The sequence below is a fragment of the Theobroma umbraticum genome, unplaced genomic scaffold (assembly GCF_002168275.2).
Source record: "Theobroma umbraticum cultivar Fairchild unplaced genomic scaffold, ASM216827v3 scaffold_95.0, whole genome shotgun sequence".
NCBI classification, from domain to species: Eukaryota; Viridiplantae; Streptophyta; class Magnoliopsida; order Malvales; family Malvaceae; genus Theobroma; species Theobroma umbraticum.
In genome coordinates, this window is record NW_018397257.1 from 12,003,915 (window position 1) to 12,022,188 (window position 18,274).

At 37.1% G+C, this 18,274-nt stretch overlaps 4 protein-coding genes across 4 annotated transcripts; 2 read left to right on the forward strand and 2 right to left on the reverse strand.

The window, feature by feature from the left end:
* Window positions 1-49: 49 nt before the first annotated feature.
* Window positions 50-5,266, reverse strand: LOC110411777 (Tetratricopeptide repeat (TPR)-like superfamily protein). The gene is made up of 11 exons (XM_021422069.2): window positions 4,708-5,266; window positions 4,294-4,561; window positions 3,664-4,174; window positions 3,446-3,484; window positions 3,229-3,350; window positions 2,295-2,441; window positions 1,991-2,080; window positions 1,746-1,870; window positions 800-1,005; window positions 553-677; window positions 50-436 (listed from the first exon to the last, which is right to left on the reverse strand). The coding sequence occupies exons 1-11, from the start codon at window positions 5,070-5,072 to the stop codon at window positions 248-250; spliced, it is 2,187 nt and encodes a 728-aa protein (XP_021277744.1). The 5' UTR covers window positions 5,073-5,266; the 3' UTR covers window positions 50-247.
* Window positions 5,267-7,049: 1,783 nt separating this feature from the next.
* On the forward strand, window positions 7,050-8,616 carry LOC110412535 (cytochrome P450 714C2-like). The gene is made up of 4 exons (XM_021423085.2): window positions 7,050-7,420; window positions 7,686-7,912; window positions 8,002-8,249; window positions 8,377-8,616. The coding sequence occupies exons 1-4, from the start codon at window positions 7,132-7,134 to the stop codon at window positions 8,450-8,452; spliced, it is 840 nt and encodes a 279-aa protein (XP_021278760.2). The 5' UTR covers window positions 7,050-7,131; the 3' UTR covers window positions 8,453-8,616.
* Window positions 8,489-9,597, forward strand: LOC149527484 (cytochrome P450 714C2-like). Its single transcript, XM_089782927.1, has 2 exons — window positions 8,489-8,731; window positions 8,908-9,597. The coding sequence occupies exons 1-2, from the start codon at window positions 8,621-8,623 to the stop codon at window positions 9,331-9,333; spliced, it is 537 nt and encodes a 178-aa protein (XP_089639053.1). The 5' UTR covers window positions 8,489-8,620; the 3' UTR covers window positions 9,334-9,597.
* A 3,982-nt stretch (window positions 9,598-13,579) lies between these two features.
* On the reverse strand, window positions 13,580-16,238 carry EMB3143 (YCF54). Its single transcript, XM_021422607.2, has 3 exons — window positions 15,791-16,238; window positions 14,596-14,828; window positions 13,580-13,917 (listed from the first exon to the last, which is right to left on the reverse strand). Exons 1-3 carry the CDS (start codon window positions 16,025-16,027, stop codon window positions 13,725-13,727), a joined length of 663 nt encoding a protein of 220 aa, XP_021278282.1. The 5' UTR covers window positions 16,028-16,238; the 3' UTR covers window positions 13,580-13,724.
* Window positions 16,239-18,274: the final 2,036 nt, after the last annotated feature.

Here is an 18,274-nt window from a genome sequence, read left to right on the forward strand (position 1 = left end):
TCACCAGACACTGAATTCCATTTTTAAATAAGAAAAAAACAAAACACAATAAGATCCAAAAGGCTCACTTTATTTTTCTCAAAATAGAAAATAAGGAAAAAATAACTGAACATCAATAATAATGAGTGGGATTTACTGCTACTGTCTCTTAATGGAACAATCTTTTACTCGGAAATCTATACATTAAAGTGTTAGCCTCAAACACTATTTTCCTATATAAACTAAATAAGAAAAAAAAGATAAAAAGTTAGAGTTTTCTCTTTCCACGTCTTCCAGTGTCTAAATCAGCTAGCCTTGACGATGATGGAACTGGCATTGGTACTGATAAACCAACAGATTCCGGAATGTCAAGATTGACTCTCATTGACTGGCCTGCCATTCTCCGCTTCATATCCAGCTCATTAAATTGCTGAACCTCAAGTTTTACTTTGTCAATCTGCTTAGAAAATACACAGGAAATAAATGGTAAGTTGCAGCAGATTAAAAACCTTTAGCCAATTATGCGGCTTTTCGCTGAAAAACCAGATATACGAGTCAAATAGTAGCAATTACAAGTTCAATATGATGGATGGATGAACGTGCATCAGCAAGTCTCTTCTGCAAATCATCAAACTTTTTTCTCCGGTAGTCATCATTCTCCATTTCATTTCCCCTCTCACCTAATTGTTGAAAGAGACCTGCAAGAAGAATAGTTGCATAAACCTAATTGAGAAAGATTAATTCATAATTCTAAATCAAGTGAACAGTTGTGGTGAGAATACACTCAAACCATATCTAGAACCTGCAGATCAAGATATACCTGTCAAAACAGACAGAACCCATATCTGTGTTGGGATATCACCAAGCTTCTTTGCCAAAGTGAGTGAGGATCTTAGGATCTCTCTGGCTTGTCCAGTGTCATGCAGAGCAAGTGCCAAATTCCCAAGAATAGTCAAATACTGTGAAACAAGTTGAAGGTTTCCCATTTGAACGTGAGCAATCTGCAAACCTTTGGCCAGCCGATTACTGCATCAAAGTTGCTATTTTATACCACACAGATCAAGAGAGAGATAGCAGTCATACAAACACAAACCTTAAGATTAATTTGAATATTCTATGATGGACAAGGAGCACCTTTTTTTTTTCCTTTCTATGGTAAATAGTATTCTTTATTTTCTTATTTTCTTTAAAATAAGTAATGATCATCACTAGTAAAAAGTATATCATGAATCTTGTTCATCCACACAAGGTTTCTTGTACCCAAAATACAAATAAAACAGGAAACATGCTGCCCTTTTGAGCACGCTAATTAAACTTTATACTGCTTTTAATGACCGTGGTTTCCCCATTAATAGTACCTTCAATCCAACATAAAACTTAAAACATAGCCCATCACTCTAAAGCATAGTAAAAAATCAGATACCTTGTTCTAGAGAAAACTGTTCATTCCCATAGGATTTACAGGAATAAATCAATGCTCTAGAATCTGGACAAAGGATGAATGGAGGAAATGAAGGAGAAAGTAGTGTAGGAAGAAAGAACACAGGGTCTTTTCAAAAGGATTAATATATTAAACTTCACTTTTTAACACACTGACACAGATGCAATTGCTATTACTGAACAGGGATATTGGTAATGCTTCAAAAAGGGAAATTGGGTTGTCTCAAATGCCACATGAGACATGATGGACCAAATTATCTCGACCAAATAGTTAACTGCCTTCCAGTTTAAATGAAAATAATCAACTCAGGAACTTAAGTACTCACCGTGCTTCCTGTAGATCTTGCTGCTTCATCAATAGAAGGCCATAAGCAAAAAGGATACTTGCTTCCTCTCGAACTCCAACAAAGGAATCCTTCATTCTGTAAATTGGTCCAATTAAATCAAGTGCCTGAATGCAATATACTTATCAGTAACACAATATGGACACCACAAAGAAAATTATCGCAACCATAAACCAAATTATAATTTTTTGCAACAATGGATTTTGTAACCAGACAAACTACTTGACCTGTGAAGATGATTCAGCATCACCAATGCAAAAGTATGAAACAGCTGCATAAGCTTGGCACATGATTTGCATTGATTTGCTCTCGGTTATCTGAACATATGAAACAGATGGGAAACTTACTCTAAATTTTACAAACATTCATCTGGAAAACAGGATATAAAGCAATGCACATCAGATGGTGTCAACTAAACAGAATGAACTTGCTCACATTAAATGGTATAAGCATTTTACCACCTACCTCTAATTCCAAAAGCAATAACTAAAATTATGGAACTTTTAAACTGGTGTAGAGTAAACAGCATACCTTTGCAGCTTCTACATAATGAAAAGCTGCTTCACTATAACAACCAACAGAATGGGCATATTGGCCCCTAAGCATCTCGATGATGCCCTCACAAGCCTGTAAAATTGTTGGAAAGCGAGTGAACCAGGTCTTCATATGCACCAATGCCTGTAAGGTTGAGATACTGTCTTAGTAATTCAATTTCAAGATTACTGATACAGATGACCGGCATGGAGAACTCTAAGGAGTCAATAAACAAACCAGCCAACTGAACTGCAAATTTTACCATAGCACAAAATGATTCCAGGATAGAAAATCAGCTTTTGTGCTTCCAGGATAGAAAATCAGCTAACATGCCACCAAACCAAAAGTTTATAATTGTACAGTGGAAGCATTCAAGTGTCTAATGGAAAACGAAATAAAACAGATGATCTTGTTAAAAAAAAAAAAGTCAGAATAAGTTTCTCTGCATGTCTCTGTATATACATATACATATAGAGGGTGGGTGTAAAAGAAGTATTCTCACATATACCAAAATAATTTCAAGGGGAAGTCATTATCAGTGGTCAGTAGAGGCAAACACATCAAAATCTTTTAGATATGTACTCTTTACAACGTATAAACCTTATTTTAAGCAAACCTAAAATAGCAACTAATGTAACTCAAAAGTTTAACTTAGCTTAGTGATGAGGGAATTGAAACTAGAAAGTCAAGGATCCTTCATTTTTTTTTTGTTTTGTTTTTGGATAAGAAAAATTAATGATCCTCTAAGTTCTACAAATAATAATAATAATAAGAAGAAAAACACACACACGCATGCATAGCCTTTAGGCTAAATTATTAATTTGTTCGATAAACATGCTGTTTCAAAAAGGCATGGAAACATAACACACCCCTAGCAGCTGACAAACGAATGCACCTGAGCTTTTAGAGAGAATGGAGTTATAAAACCTACCTCCTGAGCTTCAAGAAATTCAGACCGTGTAAGCTCCACAGCCACTTTATTCTCAAGGAACTGCATCAATAGCATTAAATATACACCAGCCATCCAGATTGCTGAGTGTTGCAAATCCACTTCTACTCAAGAAAAATTAAGAAAGTTAAAAGTAACTAAAGAAAAATCACTTAAGGTCAAACATGGAAGGTCTACAAATTAAGAAAAGGAAACTTACCTCTCACACCATCACTTATCCCAAGCCTGACCAGTTCCTCTGCAAGAAACAGTAATGCTCAGATTTCTACACATCCATAAAGTATATGGTTTAAGGGGTTCTATAGAACTTATAACCCCTCCTGCTCCACTTTTCTCTTGTCCTCATAGAAAGATTGTAAAAGAAGACAACTCATGAAAGCAAAGACACAGACTGGGGTCCTAGTTTCAAAAACAAACCTTCAATGATATGCATTCCAGACTGAATTCGTTTTTCACACTCTTTGAAGTTTCCTTTTGGACGGCCAAATATGATGACCATAAGATCAACAAGGGCATAGATGGCACTTTTTGGCAGCCACTCCCCATTAATAGGAGGCGGTGCAAGGAGAAGCTTATCTTGCAGTGCCCGTTTTGCATTTCCAAAATATGTGGGTTCAAGGGTATCATTTCCAGCTGAACTGGATGAGGTAGTAGTAGAGATATGGGTAAGCTGTCCCTGAAGGCGGCCTTGTCGTGCAGAGAGAGCAGACCTCTCCCTGGAGGGTAAGTCGGACCGGGAGAGACTTTGATTCAGGGCATTAAGCTCAAGGGTGAGTTGGTGCAGTTGGTGCATGTTGTCGGAATCTTGCTTGATAGCAGCATCCAATTTTTCCACGTGTTTGACAGCATTCTTGTAATCGGAGACACGAAGTCCATAGAAGATGTGGAGAAGCTCATTGTAAAAGAGTAAACCCAGGCAGTGGGCTCTCTTTGATAGGAAAAAGGAATTAGTATTATATAGTACAAAATGCGCATACCATAAATGATTAACAAGGAGGCATAAAAGAAAAAAGGAAAAAAAAGAAGACAGGGTCGACGTTAACTTACCCTATCAAAAGGAATAGTCTCCCAGACCTGATCGCATCGGTGAAGAGCTCGCTCAACCTCAACCGCAGTTTGATCATCCCATTGCATAAGGAGGCGGACATGCAGGATAGAAGCCACAAAGAACATCTGAAGCTCCGGATAGCAAATTTGAGTAGCGGATACATAACCTGATTCTAAAGTGGAGATTGAATTCTGGTAGTCTCCTTCAATAATCAGAGCATTTGCCAACTGAGAATTGAAGTTGCAGCACCATAACTTGACCGACACACTGCGAGTGCAAGGTGTGTAATATTAGTACTAATTTACTCTATTAGCAAGTAAAAAGGTAATTACCCAATTATCTAATCAAAAGTAAATTATCTTCCCAAAAGAGAAAATAAAAAGGAACGTTAAAGTAGGAATTTGCAAGCATACTCGGGATCAACCGCAGAAGTAAGGTGAAGAGCCTTGTACAAGATCTGCTTCTGAGGAGGGATGGCCCCAACGAGATGGTAGCACTGGCTGAGCAGAGTGTAAGTTCGGCACTTCAAGTCGAAGCAAGAAGGTATGGCATTGAGGAGCAACTGGGAGCGTTCCAGGTGGGACTTGGCATGGTTCACGTTGTGAGAGTGGCGCAGCAGAAGAGTGGCTATGCGGAGTCGAGTCTTGACCTCAACAATGGGAAGGAAGGAGGCGTGGGACTGGCAGATTGCCTCCAAGCACTTGACCGCCTTCCCTATCTCTCCCTTGTTCTCGTGGTAATCCGCCAGTCCCCACAGCCCTTCGGCCACTGCTTCCATTCTCCAATTTCCCCAACTATCTTAAACCCTAGAATTAATCCAAAACTGTATGCTCTTCAACTGCGAGGCAAATCAGCAGAGAAGAGAGATGAAAGACGATGGAAATCGAAATGCATCTCAATCCTCAAGTCGACAAGGCAAATGGGGTTTGTTGGGTTTTGGAAAAATGGCCGCCTCAATCTGGGTTTGGCGGTTCAAATGATGGGCACTTTTCTGGCGGGTAGTTGGGCTCCAACAAGGCATTTACCTTTTGGGTTGCTGGCCCTTGAAAATTTGTACAGCTTTGGGAATTTTAAATAGGGTGCAGCCCAAATTTTTATCTTTTGGATAAATAGATCATGAATCTTGTTTTATATGTAATTTGTTTTGTTGAGTGTTGACTACAAATATGATACCATACAGTACTTTGATATCTGTTTTGTTTCATCTCATTTTTCTTCAAAAGTTAGGCAAATACATTCATTCATTCCATGAAAGCGAGGAGTCATATTTTGACCAAGAAGCGTAATTTCTTAATTGCGGTGTTGAACCTTAGTTGTTACGTTCTAGATGGGCATCCTAGATAATTCCATAAATTCCACTCTTTTTCTGGTCTAAACGCAAGAAACATTTTTCAACTATATATTATATTTGATGAAATATTTTCAACTAGAGTTACTTGGTTTATATATGTGTGTGTTTATATATTTATATATATATATATATATATATATGCGCCATAAAAATTTTGCAACTCATCCTTATATATGCATGATTTTATCTATCTACAATGAGTGATGGACTATGGAGGAAACACGCCCGCCAACAAATAGCGAAAATGATGCTCCAAATTTCCGTGCCCACCATAATGCTAATCACAGAAATTTAATTGTTACTATTTGCGAGAGAAAATAGTTTCAGTGGCATTGAGAAATGAAAATGTTACTTGTCTTCTCACTTAATTTCCTAAATTCTAAACACAAAATTATTTCTTTGGTCCTCTGGCACAGCGACTGCTAGCGGAGCAAGGATTCATCTGTTAAGAATACGGACGATAACCAATAGGATTTTGGGAAAATGATTGCTCATTACATCATCCTGTTGATTTTGCATCACATAGAAACAAAGGAAAAAATTTAATTTGTACCATGATAATGATAACGGTAATGATAATGATGATAACAAGGTCCAAAATGGCCAACCAATTCTGTGGGATAGGGTTGGCCAGTCTTGACCGTCGTTACATGCAACTCATTAATTTTTCCTTTTGAAAGGTACAAACTCATTAATTTAACGGCAGAAGCTAGCTCGTTCAAACATGGATCACTGGCCTCTGGAATTCTGGGACTTCACCTACCCTGCTATCTTTAGCTAATTACTCCTTATTTCCGAATCAATGGGCCTGAATCTGCTCTTCAACTTGCATTTCTTTTCTTTTCTGTTCTGAGAGAGAGAGAGAGAGAGAGAGAAAAAGCAGTGAGAACTTGATGTGTGTGGATGTAAAGTATGCGAGTACCCCGCGAGAGAGAGCGGGGAAGGAACTTGAGCGTGCTTCACACGATCAAGTTAGTTGAAGACTTGGACTGCAAACTCCAAGAGTCAATATGCTTATGGGCCACGGTACAGACATAAGAGAATAAATCCCAAGTTTACATTACTTTTAAAAAATGTGAAAATGGAACCCCCCATTGCAATTGCAAGTAAAGCAAACTAAATTTTCTGAATGTCCAACCAAGGGAAAAGTTATCTTTAGACCAAGCTGCCTTGCCTATTGGTTTGAAGACTTTTCTTTATATAATATAATAATAAAAAAGACTAATTAATGCTGTTTCAGTATTCTCACTCTGCAACTAACATTGACCAGACCTCACATTAAGTCTTTATGTCTCAATTCACATTCCGCAAAATATATTCTGTTTATTCTTTACGACCAAACCATCCTACCTGGTTCCCTATATAAGTCAATTTGCACCCAAACAATCGCCAAAGTCATCCACACCCAGGATAGAAATCATTTCGCATTTTTTGGTGTGGGTGGCCTGGAGGGAAGAAAGTCTCACAGAATAATAAGAGTTTGGCCATGGAGCTTGAGTTTTATGTCAAGATTTTTCTTGCTCTTGTGCTTCTTGCTTTCTTTGGATTGTTTATACGTCTGTATAATGGGTTGGTAGTGAAGCCAACCAAGCTTCGAGCAAGACTAGGCAGGCAAGGCATCAAAGGACCGCCTCCAACTCTGCTGCTTGGAAACATTCGAGAGATTAAGAAGGCCCAATCCAACGTTGTTAAGACTCCGAGCACGCAACCCCCTGCTACTCACAACTGCGCTGCACTTCTCTTTCCATTCTTTGAGCAATGGAGGAAACAGTATGGTATGCGTTGCATGCGCGTTTACAATTAATTCTATCATGTATATCTATTTGTCAGAGGAATACCCGACGATCCATTAATTACAGCAGATGCTCAAGCATTGCACTAATTTACCTACATAGTAATAATAACCGATAATGCTGGAGTTATGCTTGACTTCCTCACTTTTTCTTAGTGTTCATCTTCCTGTGCTAGTAGCATCATTTTGAACTGAAATACGACCATATGACTGAATGTCGACCCATATATTGTTGCATTCATTGGCAGGTCAAGTATTTGTGTTTTCTCTTGGTAACACTCAAATCTTGTTTGTGAATCAACCTGATGCGGTGAGAGAGATTACCACATGCACGTCCTTATCCTTGGGGAAGCCTTCCTATCAGCACAAAGAGCGTGGTCCTTTGCTTGGTCAGGGCATTTTAACTTCAAATGGGACTGCATGGGCTCATCAGAGGAAAATTCTTGCTCCTGAATTATACATGGACAAGGTTAAGGTATGATCGCTAAATATATGAATAGTTGAATACTACACGTATGTGTTGTGTAATTTGTACGATACTCATCGACTTGAAACCTCTTGTAGGGAATGATGAACCTAATTATTGAGTCGACATTTACACTGCTCAACTCTTGGAAGAGCAGAATAGAGGCCGAGGGTGGACTCGCTGACATCAAAATTGACGAGTACATGAGAAGCTTCTCTGGAGATGTCATCTCAAGAGCCTGCTTCGGAAGCAATTATTCTAGAGGAGAAGAAATCTTCTTGAAACTAAGAGCTCTCCAGGAGGCCATGTCCAAGAAAAGTCTATCCACTGGCGTGCCTGGAATGAGGTGAGCATTCTTGTGCAATTTCCTGTCTTCACTGAAATAGTCATGCAAGCAACTCAGATATCTTTGGCAATACCCCTTGTTAAATTTGTATTAAAATTTTTATTGATTATTTGACTACTCATTACAGGTATCTTCCCACAAAAAGCAACAGAGAAGCTTGGGCACTAGAAAAAGAGGGTCGTGATTTGATACTGCAGGTGTGAGGAGAGAAAGGAGGCTGCATACGAGAAGGACTTACTGCAAATGGTGCTTGAGGTGCTAAAAACAGTGAGCTCAGTCAAGAAGCGACTGATCGGTTCGTAGTTGATAACTGCAAGAACATATACTTGGCTGGATATGAGACTACCGCCGTTTCGGCCACTTGGTGCCTCATGCTTTTGGCTGCCAATCAAGAATGGCAGGATCGTGTGAGGACAGAGGTTCTAGAAGTTTGTGGAGGAGGTCGTATTCCAGATGCTGACATGCTTCGCAAGATGAAACAGGTATCAGTATGAATTATTACAACTACTCGCTTGTGACACTGACATGGTTAACTAGGACAGTGAAGGCTTTTGACATTGTTACAGTGTGCTTCATATACAGACTGCAATGTCTTTGGTCTGGTGTTATTTAGGAAAAAAAATATAACAGTAACCTTGAGATCCTTTCTTTAATGCAGCTAACTATGGTAATTCACGAATCATTGCGACTATATCCACCAGTAGCTGTGGTGTCAAGGGAAGCCTTCAAGGATATGAAATTTGGGGACATTCTTGTTCCGGAGGGTGTGAACATTTGGACCATGGTGTTGACATTGCACACTGACCCTGAAATTTGGGGTCCTGAGTCCTACAAATTCAACCCGGAGAGATTTGCAAACGGGATAACAGGTGCTTGTAAGCTTCCCCAAATGTACATGCCATTTGGGGTTGGCCCTCGGGTCTGCCTTGGACAGAACTTGGCCATGGTTGAACTGAAAGTACTAATGTCTCTTCTTCTGTCCAACTTCTCATTCTCCCTTTCTCCCAAGTACAACCATTCTCCTGCCCTTAGGTTGGTAATAGAGCCAGAAAATGGAGTTGATCTGTTGGTGAAGAAGTTGTGAGCTTTTCTTTTAGACTTGTTCAACATGAAGGCAACGCAACATTATGAAACAAAATAAGAGAACAGATGGTTTTGATTTTTTCAGGTAAAGTTCTGTCTAGCAGAATAGCCTTTGGGGACTGTTATAGGGGAAGCTGCGTGCTCCCTGCAAGCCTACATCTTCCATATTTCTTGTTCCCATTTTTTTTTTCTCTTGTAGTTGGTGTATATGACTAAGGAGATGAATTATGAATAAGATTTATTTGTTGCTTTTTATTACTTGGAAGTTGATATATCTCCAATCGCTTGGACTATTGTTTGCCCAGCAGCATATATAGTCCCTGTGTTTTATCATATGTATGCCAAAAAGATAGCATATCGCCTGATTGATCTATAACCGGCTTTTGTTGAAAAAAGTAGTGCCGAACAATTATCAATGATTACAATTTTCAGCATAACCAATGAAAGGTTTGTCATGTAGAATAGTCTATTTTAATATAGATGACACCGATTTGAGTTGGGACATTGCTATAGAAGCCATATACTTCCCTCTGATATTTATCAGAAAAATATGGAAGAAAAAGTTAAGATTTACAAGATTAAATGCGTGGACACCTCATAATTAGATGAAGGGTGAGTGTGAATGTGTTTAGAGTTTGGGATTATATATTTCGCGTCAAAGTGTTATGGATTGGTTATGAGTTGAGTTTGAAAGTTGATGATTTATATGTGCTTTATAGTCTAGCGCATCTGATTTTTCATCCTTCATGGATACAGACAAATCGAAATGTTAAACCAACTTAAATTTTTTTTAATGTATGATTTATTTTACGATTAATTAAACTTGTGTTTATTGGATGATAATTAATTGGTGTTTATTGTAACAAAACAATATCTCCAACCAATCAAAATCTATTGGAGATTTGAGTCATGATTCCTAGCAGAAAAATGTCCTCAGAATTGCAAGCATCCTTAAAGTTTGCTGCGATGACAGGGCGCAAGAACCTGAGAAATCGTAAACTCTATAACTGCCTTTGAAATTTTCAGTTTCCTAGAGACAAAAGACACAGTTGCACGTAGGGAACCGCCAGAAGAAGTAGGAGGTAATCCTTGCCTTTGATTAATAATAAAAAAAGAGAGGCAAGAAACAAATTCTCACTTGTCTCTCTGTACCATCTCAAGTTTGAACCATTTTATTGCTATACAGTTTGATACATTCTTTGTAACATTTGTAGGTAAACATGCAGGATTCGGCGGATGAAGTAAATTCTGATTTTCTGAACAAGGAAGAGGAGAACCAGTCATCCTCCTCTGACTCTGATATTGACAAATACGCCTCCTTATTTGTCACCTCCAATAAGCGCTTGTTTGGTCGTGAGAAGCCTCTTCATGTGGTCCTTGGTGGTGGACAACGAAACTATCTCCTCCCAGCTGCCTATTAGAGTAATCTGTTTTTCTTTTTTACATTAAACGGAGTATGTTTCAGCTCTATATCAATGGTTTATTCTTATGATCACCATGCAAACCAATCTGATTAGGTTACAGCATCCATTTCATTCGGTGCTCCATTTGTCGCATCATTACTATTATTAATATCTCACGGAACTGCTTCAAAGTGAAATTTAGTTATTTTCTTGTGGAAAAGTCTCCTTCGCTTTAACTGCAAAACTGGGGCGTTGATTAGAAAAACAAAAAAAAAAGAAAAAGAAGACGACAAACACTAAAGGAAATAAAACTCAAACGCAAACCCCAAGTTAGATTAGAAAGCAAATTTTCTGGTGTTCGCTGAAGGGAGCGGGGGAAATGGAAAATAGGGTATTAATTACAAATCTTAGTTGATTGAATTGCAGTCCATCCATAACGGAACAAGTTATACACTCTAAAAATGCTCTGGACTCTACGCAGAATGAATATAAATATCAGCTTCTGTTCATTATAACATTGTTGATAGGAGATAGGTCATTTGTTTTGTTGAATCCACATTTGTCATAAAAGCTGCCAACAGTCCTTTTCAGCCGCCAACATTGTACTATGGCGAAACAAGCAGATCTCAGCAGGCATATTTGCCGGTGCAACGGTGATATGGCTTCCTTTTGAGGGTATAGGTTATCACTTGCTTACCTTTGTTTGTCATTCCCTGACTCTCTTTCGCAACATTGTTCCTATGGTCCGATTTAGCCTCCTTCTTCAATATGTAAGTTTCTTACCTTTATTAGTTGCCCAGGCATTCGCTGTGTGTTTTTGCATCTTTAAAATCATTACTCCTCCTGTTTATGTTGCCCAACTAAAATGTTCTCGATATTATCCTCCTTTATTGATTTTAGGAGTACTGATGCTACTAGAGTAGGCACCTGGAGTTTAAAACCAGCCATTGGTATCTTTATTGTGCCAACAAAAATGACTTTCAATTTCTTGCATCCCATATATATATATAGCTTGTTTATGTCATATTTTTCTCTATATGCTACAGATGTCAAGCTTTTTTCCAGTGATGCCTGGTTTAAATCCCCCAAGTAATGGTTTAAATTCCTCATTACACAGCCTTGTATACATACAATGAGCAGAGCCTTTTTGCGTGTCCCAATAAGCGCTTAACTTGCCTTCTATATAAAGTTTAAGAATATGTGGGAGATGATGTGTAACTCTGAACGGAACATCAAACGCATTAGTTAAGCATTAATATTCAACCAGCTCCGCAGTGATGGGATTTATGAGAGTAATGGTGACTTTTTTTGTTCTCGCATTTTTGGATGGAATATATATATACATATATATATATATATATCGCCAAACTATACTTTTTCTTCCCCACATTTTAAAATAGGTCTCCGCCAGAATTCCCTAAAGTTACATTGCCACAGGATCTGTTTTTCAAGATTGCCCTTTTGCTGAGAAGTGAATTTAACCGGGCATCCACAACTTTTCGGGATGTTGCTTCTGGGAAGGATTTGAAGAAATTTCTCTCTGTACCTCAGCATCAACCTATTGCTTTTGCTTGTCTTGTAGCAATAAGTAAGAAATATATTTCATCAGGTTTTCGTTGTGAGCTTTGCAGGTGATTGTGGCCTTGTGGGCTCTCTAGGTTGTTGGCAGCTGGTTTAGTTTTTTGACTCTCTTTTACTTGGGTGGGGTTCCATCTAGTTATTTCTATGGTAATTGATAAATAAAGGCTTACCAAGGTTTACGTCTTCTGCCTTTCAATTAATTTCGAAGCTGATGAAATTAAGCTGCGAACACAGTCCACTAACATGATGCGTTCTGATTCTGCTCTCCGCTGTTGGTGCACTGTTTGTAATGCTGCTGACGGTGCCATGCTATATGAGAAACATGAGGATACCGTAGATGCCCGTGCAGGGAAAAGTTAGTGCGCAGTTATAGATGAAAAGGTTCTCCGGAAACTCCCAGCATCTCTTTTCCATCACGAGCAGCACTGATCATGTCAAGGCAACAGGGATAGTAAACACAGCTTAGCACTAATCATGTCAAGGCAACGGGGATAGTAAATACAGCTTAGATAAGAGATCAGATGCCGATGCCCACGATATGGACTTGTTCAAGTTATGCCATTTCTTTTCATTTCTTAGTAATTTATCCTATTTTAATTGCTCTACATTTCTCAGCATACATGGCCTGTTGGTGATAAAGTTACAATCCATGTTATATTTTTCCGGTCTATAATTTGCCAGTTTTAACTGGGTTGGGCTCTTTTGTTGGGCAACGTACCATTGGCAAGCATTTCATACGGATTATGTGCCATGGTTTCTTACAGCGCTTTTAGGGACTCCGGCTTAGATGAGAGAATCATCCGCTCAAATCGCACTACGGATTCTACTTCTATACACCCAGACCAAAGAAACATTTCATACGGATTCTATTTCTTTACACCCAGACCAAAGAAACATTTCATACGTTATACACCTGATTGTACCCTGCCAAGCTGAAATTCTTTGGTACTTTAGACAAACATGTGAAACTCTTAACAGAGAAGATGACAATAAGCAAAAAGATATACTATGCCTTTTCTGGTAATCTATTGCAAAGCGACTAGTAGCAGAATTAGGCACAAACCTTCAGTCGCATGGCATATACTCCTTAAACATGAGGACTCGAGCTATTTTAGAAGGTCTCATTGTAAGAGCTTCAGCAAGTTGCACTCCTTTTGTAGACAGCTCTTGAACTAATACTCGATCCCTCAAGAAAGGGAGAACCAAGAGATTCCAGTCAAAAGTTTGGAATGAAAACCTCTGAAAAGATCTAGATGCTTGGAGTTAAGATATTAGCTTGGCAGTTACTTCCACAATTATAAATTTTGAATTGTCTCTACAAAGTACCAACTCATATGCAATCACAATCACAATCCTTAATCTGTTAGGGAAACAAAACCAACTACACAAAAATCGAGAGCCAATTATGCTATACTTTAGATTCTTTAACTGCATTTGGCAAGAAGGGCTCCCACCATCCAAATTCATACTTTGGATAGGGTGCCACCCAGTTTTCTGGCTTCTCAAACTCCAGAGTGGTAGGATTGGAGGCTAAAGCTTCTTCAAGACTGTCAGCTTCATAGCTATCTGATAAAACTCTGTCCAACCTCAACTTCATAAATCTGCCAAGCAATGCAAAGCAAAAAGATGAATTTAACTTTTATACCATGCAACAAAATGACTTATATATGGTAACTTCTATAAAACGGAAAGGTTAATAAAGTCTTCTCCTGCTATACCATGTGACTTAAAACAATTGCTAAGTCATACTAATAAAAAGTTCAGAAGGGTATGAACTCACGTAAATGTTCTTTGGTATGTAATTGTGTTTATGTTAGACCTAAGGCGAAGAGAATTGGTTTCTTTCCAGTCATTTGTAGACTAAGAGGCACTTTTGCAGGCATTGTCAAAATTAAAGCTATCAACACAGCAAAGAACTAGACAAGCTGGAGTATGGTTCTTTCCCCCCTTCTTTTCGTTTTGAAATATGATTTATCGTACCAGAGTATGACTGTACCACCCAGACAAAGGCACTAAGGATTCAAGTACACTTGAGTCATGTGTAGTTGTATCAATTTTGAGGTTACCTCTGGTACTTGCTCCACTGTAGGCATTTACTGTTTCCTGGAAGTCCTCACCATGGTTGTCAAGCAAATGATACTAGTGTAAATACTAGTCTTGGCATTAATTCCATCTTTTGATATTAGGATTTTATGCATCAGGCATAAAGGAAGTATGAACAAGATGACGTAAAAGAATCTAAAACCAAAACATATATATTTTTTGGGTCTGAGTCTTACGTAATCCAGGGACCATTAGTTGAAACCAGAGCGACAGCGGGCCTGCGCAACCTCTTTGTAATGTCATGGAACTTTTCCAAGAACTTGGGCTCGATGACAAGCCAGAAGTCCTGTTCTTTATTGCGTTCTCCATAGTTCCGCAGCCTCTCAAACAAGAGCTCTTGGAAGTGCTCCTCTTCATCCAACATGAACTTCGCATTTGCAACAACAAAATAGTATTTTTTGGCTTGTTGCTGAAACATAAGAAGAATTTCAGAATGAGAATGTGTAAAGCCATACAACCAAAAAAAATAGTTACAGCACGGCCTCTTGGCACTCATAATATCTCACAGCACTTTGAAACTATTTATGAATGGAGCATGATCTTTGAGAAGATCTACACCATCATAATGAAAGAAAAAGCATCCTCCTCAGCTATTTCATAAGAGGAATCCTTTCACAATCATCAGACTGGCTTCTCATTTGAAGAATAAGCATCTATCTATAAGGTCACATTTCCAATTTTTTTTCCTGATATTGGTTTTACTTAATTATGAAAGGTTATGGGCTTTTGGAAATCCAGGGAATTAAGTGATACCTTGAGACAATTTGAAGGGAGAATATTTGAATCGTGAATGATGTGTTGCTTTTCATTGCCGCTTGTTAAAACAAGAGTGTCTCAAGCGTTATTGATATTGTGAAACAGATTTGGCCTTGGTAGGAATTTTATCAACAATAACAAAAAATGACTTTGTTCAATCAAACATGAAAAGATAAAATCTGTTGGCAGCTGGCTCCAATAGTAATACAAGCAGCAAGTCTTTCCTGTTGAATTATGTACATAAAATAGCACCCTTGTTCCTACTTGATCCTATACCCCAAAGGCCCGAGCTTTACCAACCATTTTTGTGATTATTGAGGATGACCACATTAAATGTGCTGAGCTAGTTATTTTGCATTGTAAGGAAGAAGGCAATGGGAATGCATGGGTGCATAAAAGACTTATAAAATGGTTCGGGAATACTATGAGTAAGGCAAATGTGAGTTATTCTCCCTGATGAAAAGCAGTTAATTATATCTACACAGTAATCAAACAGAGACACAGCAGAGTATATAGGATGCTTCAAAGACCCAATTAATGCAGCTATTTGATATTTGATAGACGGCGGTTAAGAAACAAGAGAGAGAGAGAGGAGAGAGAGAGAGAGAATATGTCCTGGTCGGGAGTGAGCTGGTCGGAGTCAACTGCAGCAACGGCTGTCCTAAAGGATGGTGTGGTCCTGGAAGTGGAAGTGAATGAGCTCTTAATCAACAATTGAGTGCGATTGTTGTTGCTGGAGGTGGGCAACGCTAAGGTTTTGGCAGCGCCACCATTGCCGGATTGGGCGGTGAATGGAGCAGGCGCACCACCCAGACCCAGTGTTAGACTTGAAGCAGTGAGCGCACCTAACATTTTCTTTTCTTTATGTTGTACTTTTGATCCAACCACAGCAGTAGCAGTGATCAGCTTCTTTATTAAAAAAGAAGTTAGTTTGGGGAATAGGGGAGGGCAGAAGAAGATTCAAGATTTTAGATTTGCCCTTGCCACCAAGCGGTAGTCCCGCAGACAACCTTATCTTGTTATCTTGCGCTTGTAGGAGTCCAACGTAGCTGTAACAGAAAATAATCTTGCCATTGGTCTATTACCAAACTAGGTAAATCTTATCGCTTCTCTTTCTCAAGGAAAATGTTTAGTATTGTCCTTTTCACCGCTTCAGCTTCTTCATTTTATTATCCAGCATCAGACGTTTGGTTTCAGTAAATACACGGTATAAAGCAGAGGCGGAGCCTCGTTATGTGATGGGGGCCATGGCCCCAAAATTAATATTTTTTTTACATATTATATAAATTTTTTAATAAATTTTCTTAATAACCTCCCAAAATATATTTTATTTAATAATTAATACAAATAAAAAAATAAAAAATTAAATAATTTCATATAGGTGACTCAATTTTAATATTATTTTTATTTTTTAATTTATTTTGTTATTTATATTTATTTATTTTTATTCTATTTACTCATATATTTTACATCTTTATAGATTTTTTTTTCACAAGTTTTTATAAACCATCAATCATATTCTTTTTTTTTATTTTTTATTATATCATATGTGGATTCTATCTTCTACTTATCATGTTCTTTTTTTTTTCTGTTATGTTGATTTTATTTTTTATAATTTTAATCTTTAAAAATAAATAAATTATTGTATAATTCTTAAATATAAGTTGTAGTGTAAAATTTCATCAATAGATCATTTTTTATTTAGAATAACCAATGCATTCTAACATATATGTTGCAAAATTTAAATAACAAGGATATATATATATATATATATAAATTGGTAGAATAAAATAATTGTATTTCTTTCAATACAATTTTATCTACTATATGTTTTTAACGGCTCTCAAAATATTTTTTTATTTAATAATTATTTTTATTTTTCAATCTGTTTGATAAAATTAGAGTCATTGTTGTTAGCATATTGGTAGTCAAGCCCAACAAATATATTCTAAACTAATATGTTAAGTCTATCAAATTTAAAAAAATACTAAAATGAGTATGCTAATCCTAACCCATTAAGTTTTAATATAAATATAAGCTTATCATAATATATTATATATTAGCAGTCTAACCTAATAGGCTATAATAACATATTATATCTCAATAGTTCTACCCAATAACTCAATCTGTTAATTAGTAATTTAAGAGGCAAATAAAAAATAAGAAGAGAGCCAGAACACACAAAGTAAAGAGACAATTCATTTGACAAAGAAAAATTATTTTTTTTCTACTTTTGTGTGTGTAGAGAGAGAGAAAGACTCCTTTCATGATTTCATTCAGTCATATATATATATATATATATATGTAACACCTTCATTATTGTTAATGTACATTTTTTATATGTTTAATATCTTGTGAATTTTATTTAATCTTTTAGATAAGTGATAATTAAATTATATATAAAGTTTTATTTGATTGTTTAATATTTCTTTCTATTTGGCCCCTCCATTAAAAATGCTCTAGCTCCGCTCCTGGTATAAAGTAGGTAAAAATGGCATACGTGTTCTAAAAAGAAAACACATAAAATTATGAGGATTTTCATACATTTTATTAGTTTTCAGTGGTTTCTTTTTTAGATATTTGAAGAAATTGTAAGAAATGACCTTCATAATAAGATCACTTCAAAAAAAGCATTCTTTATAATTTTAACTATTTTTAGATATTTTTTGACAAGATTCGACAAGAATACCCTTTAAACCATTTAATTCTAAATAATAAGGTGCGTCACAGTTTCTTTCTCCTCTTCTGCCATTCAGATAAAAATTTTAAAATTAAATATCGATTAAGTTATCCTTTCGTCCAGCTCTCCAACGCAATCAGGGTATATATCTCGCTGTCAAGCTCTCTAACGCCATCGAAGTTTATATCGTCATCCAACTTTCTCACGATCCCAAAGTGCAGAGATTATATCAAAGTATTTGTTATAAGTTCTTGGGTTTATTTATGATTATTCATAAAACGTAAAAGTTGATGGGTAAATTATATGAGTTTGGAAACTTAAATCTGGCTGGGAGTAACGAAATGAATCAGTTTATAGGCGATGCGTAAATGTTTGTTAGGCATTGCATCACTACATATTAGGGTGTGTGATTGGATATT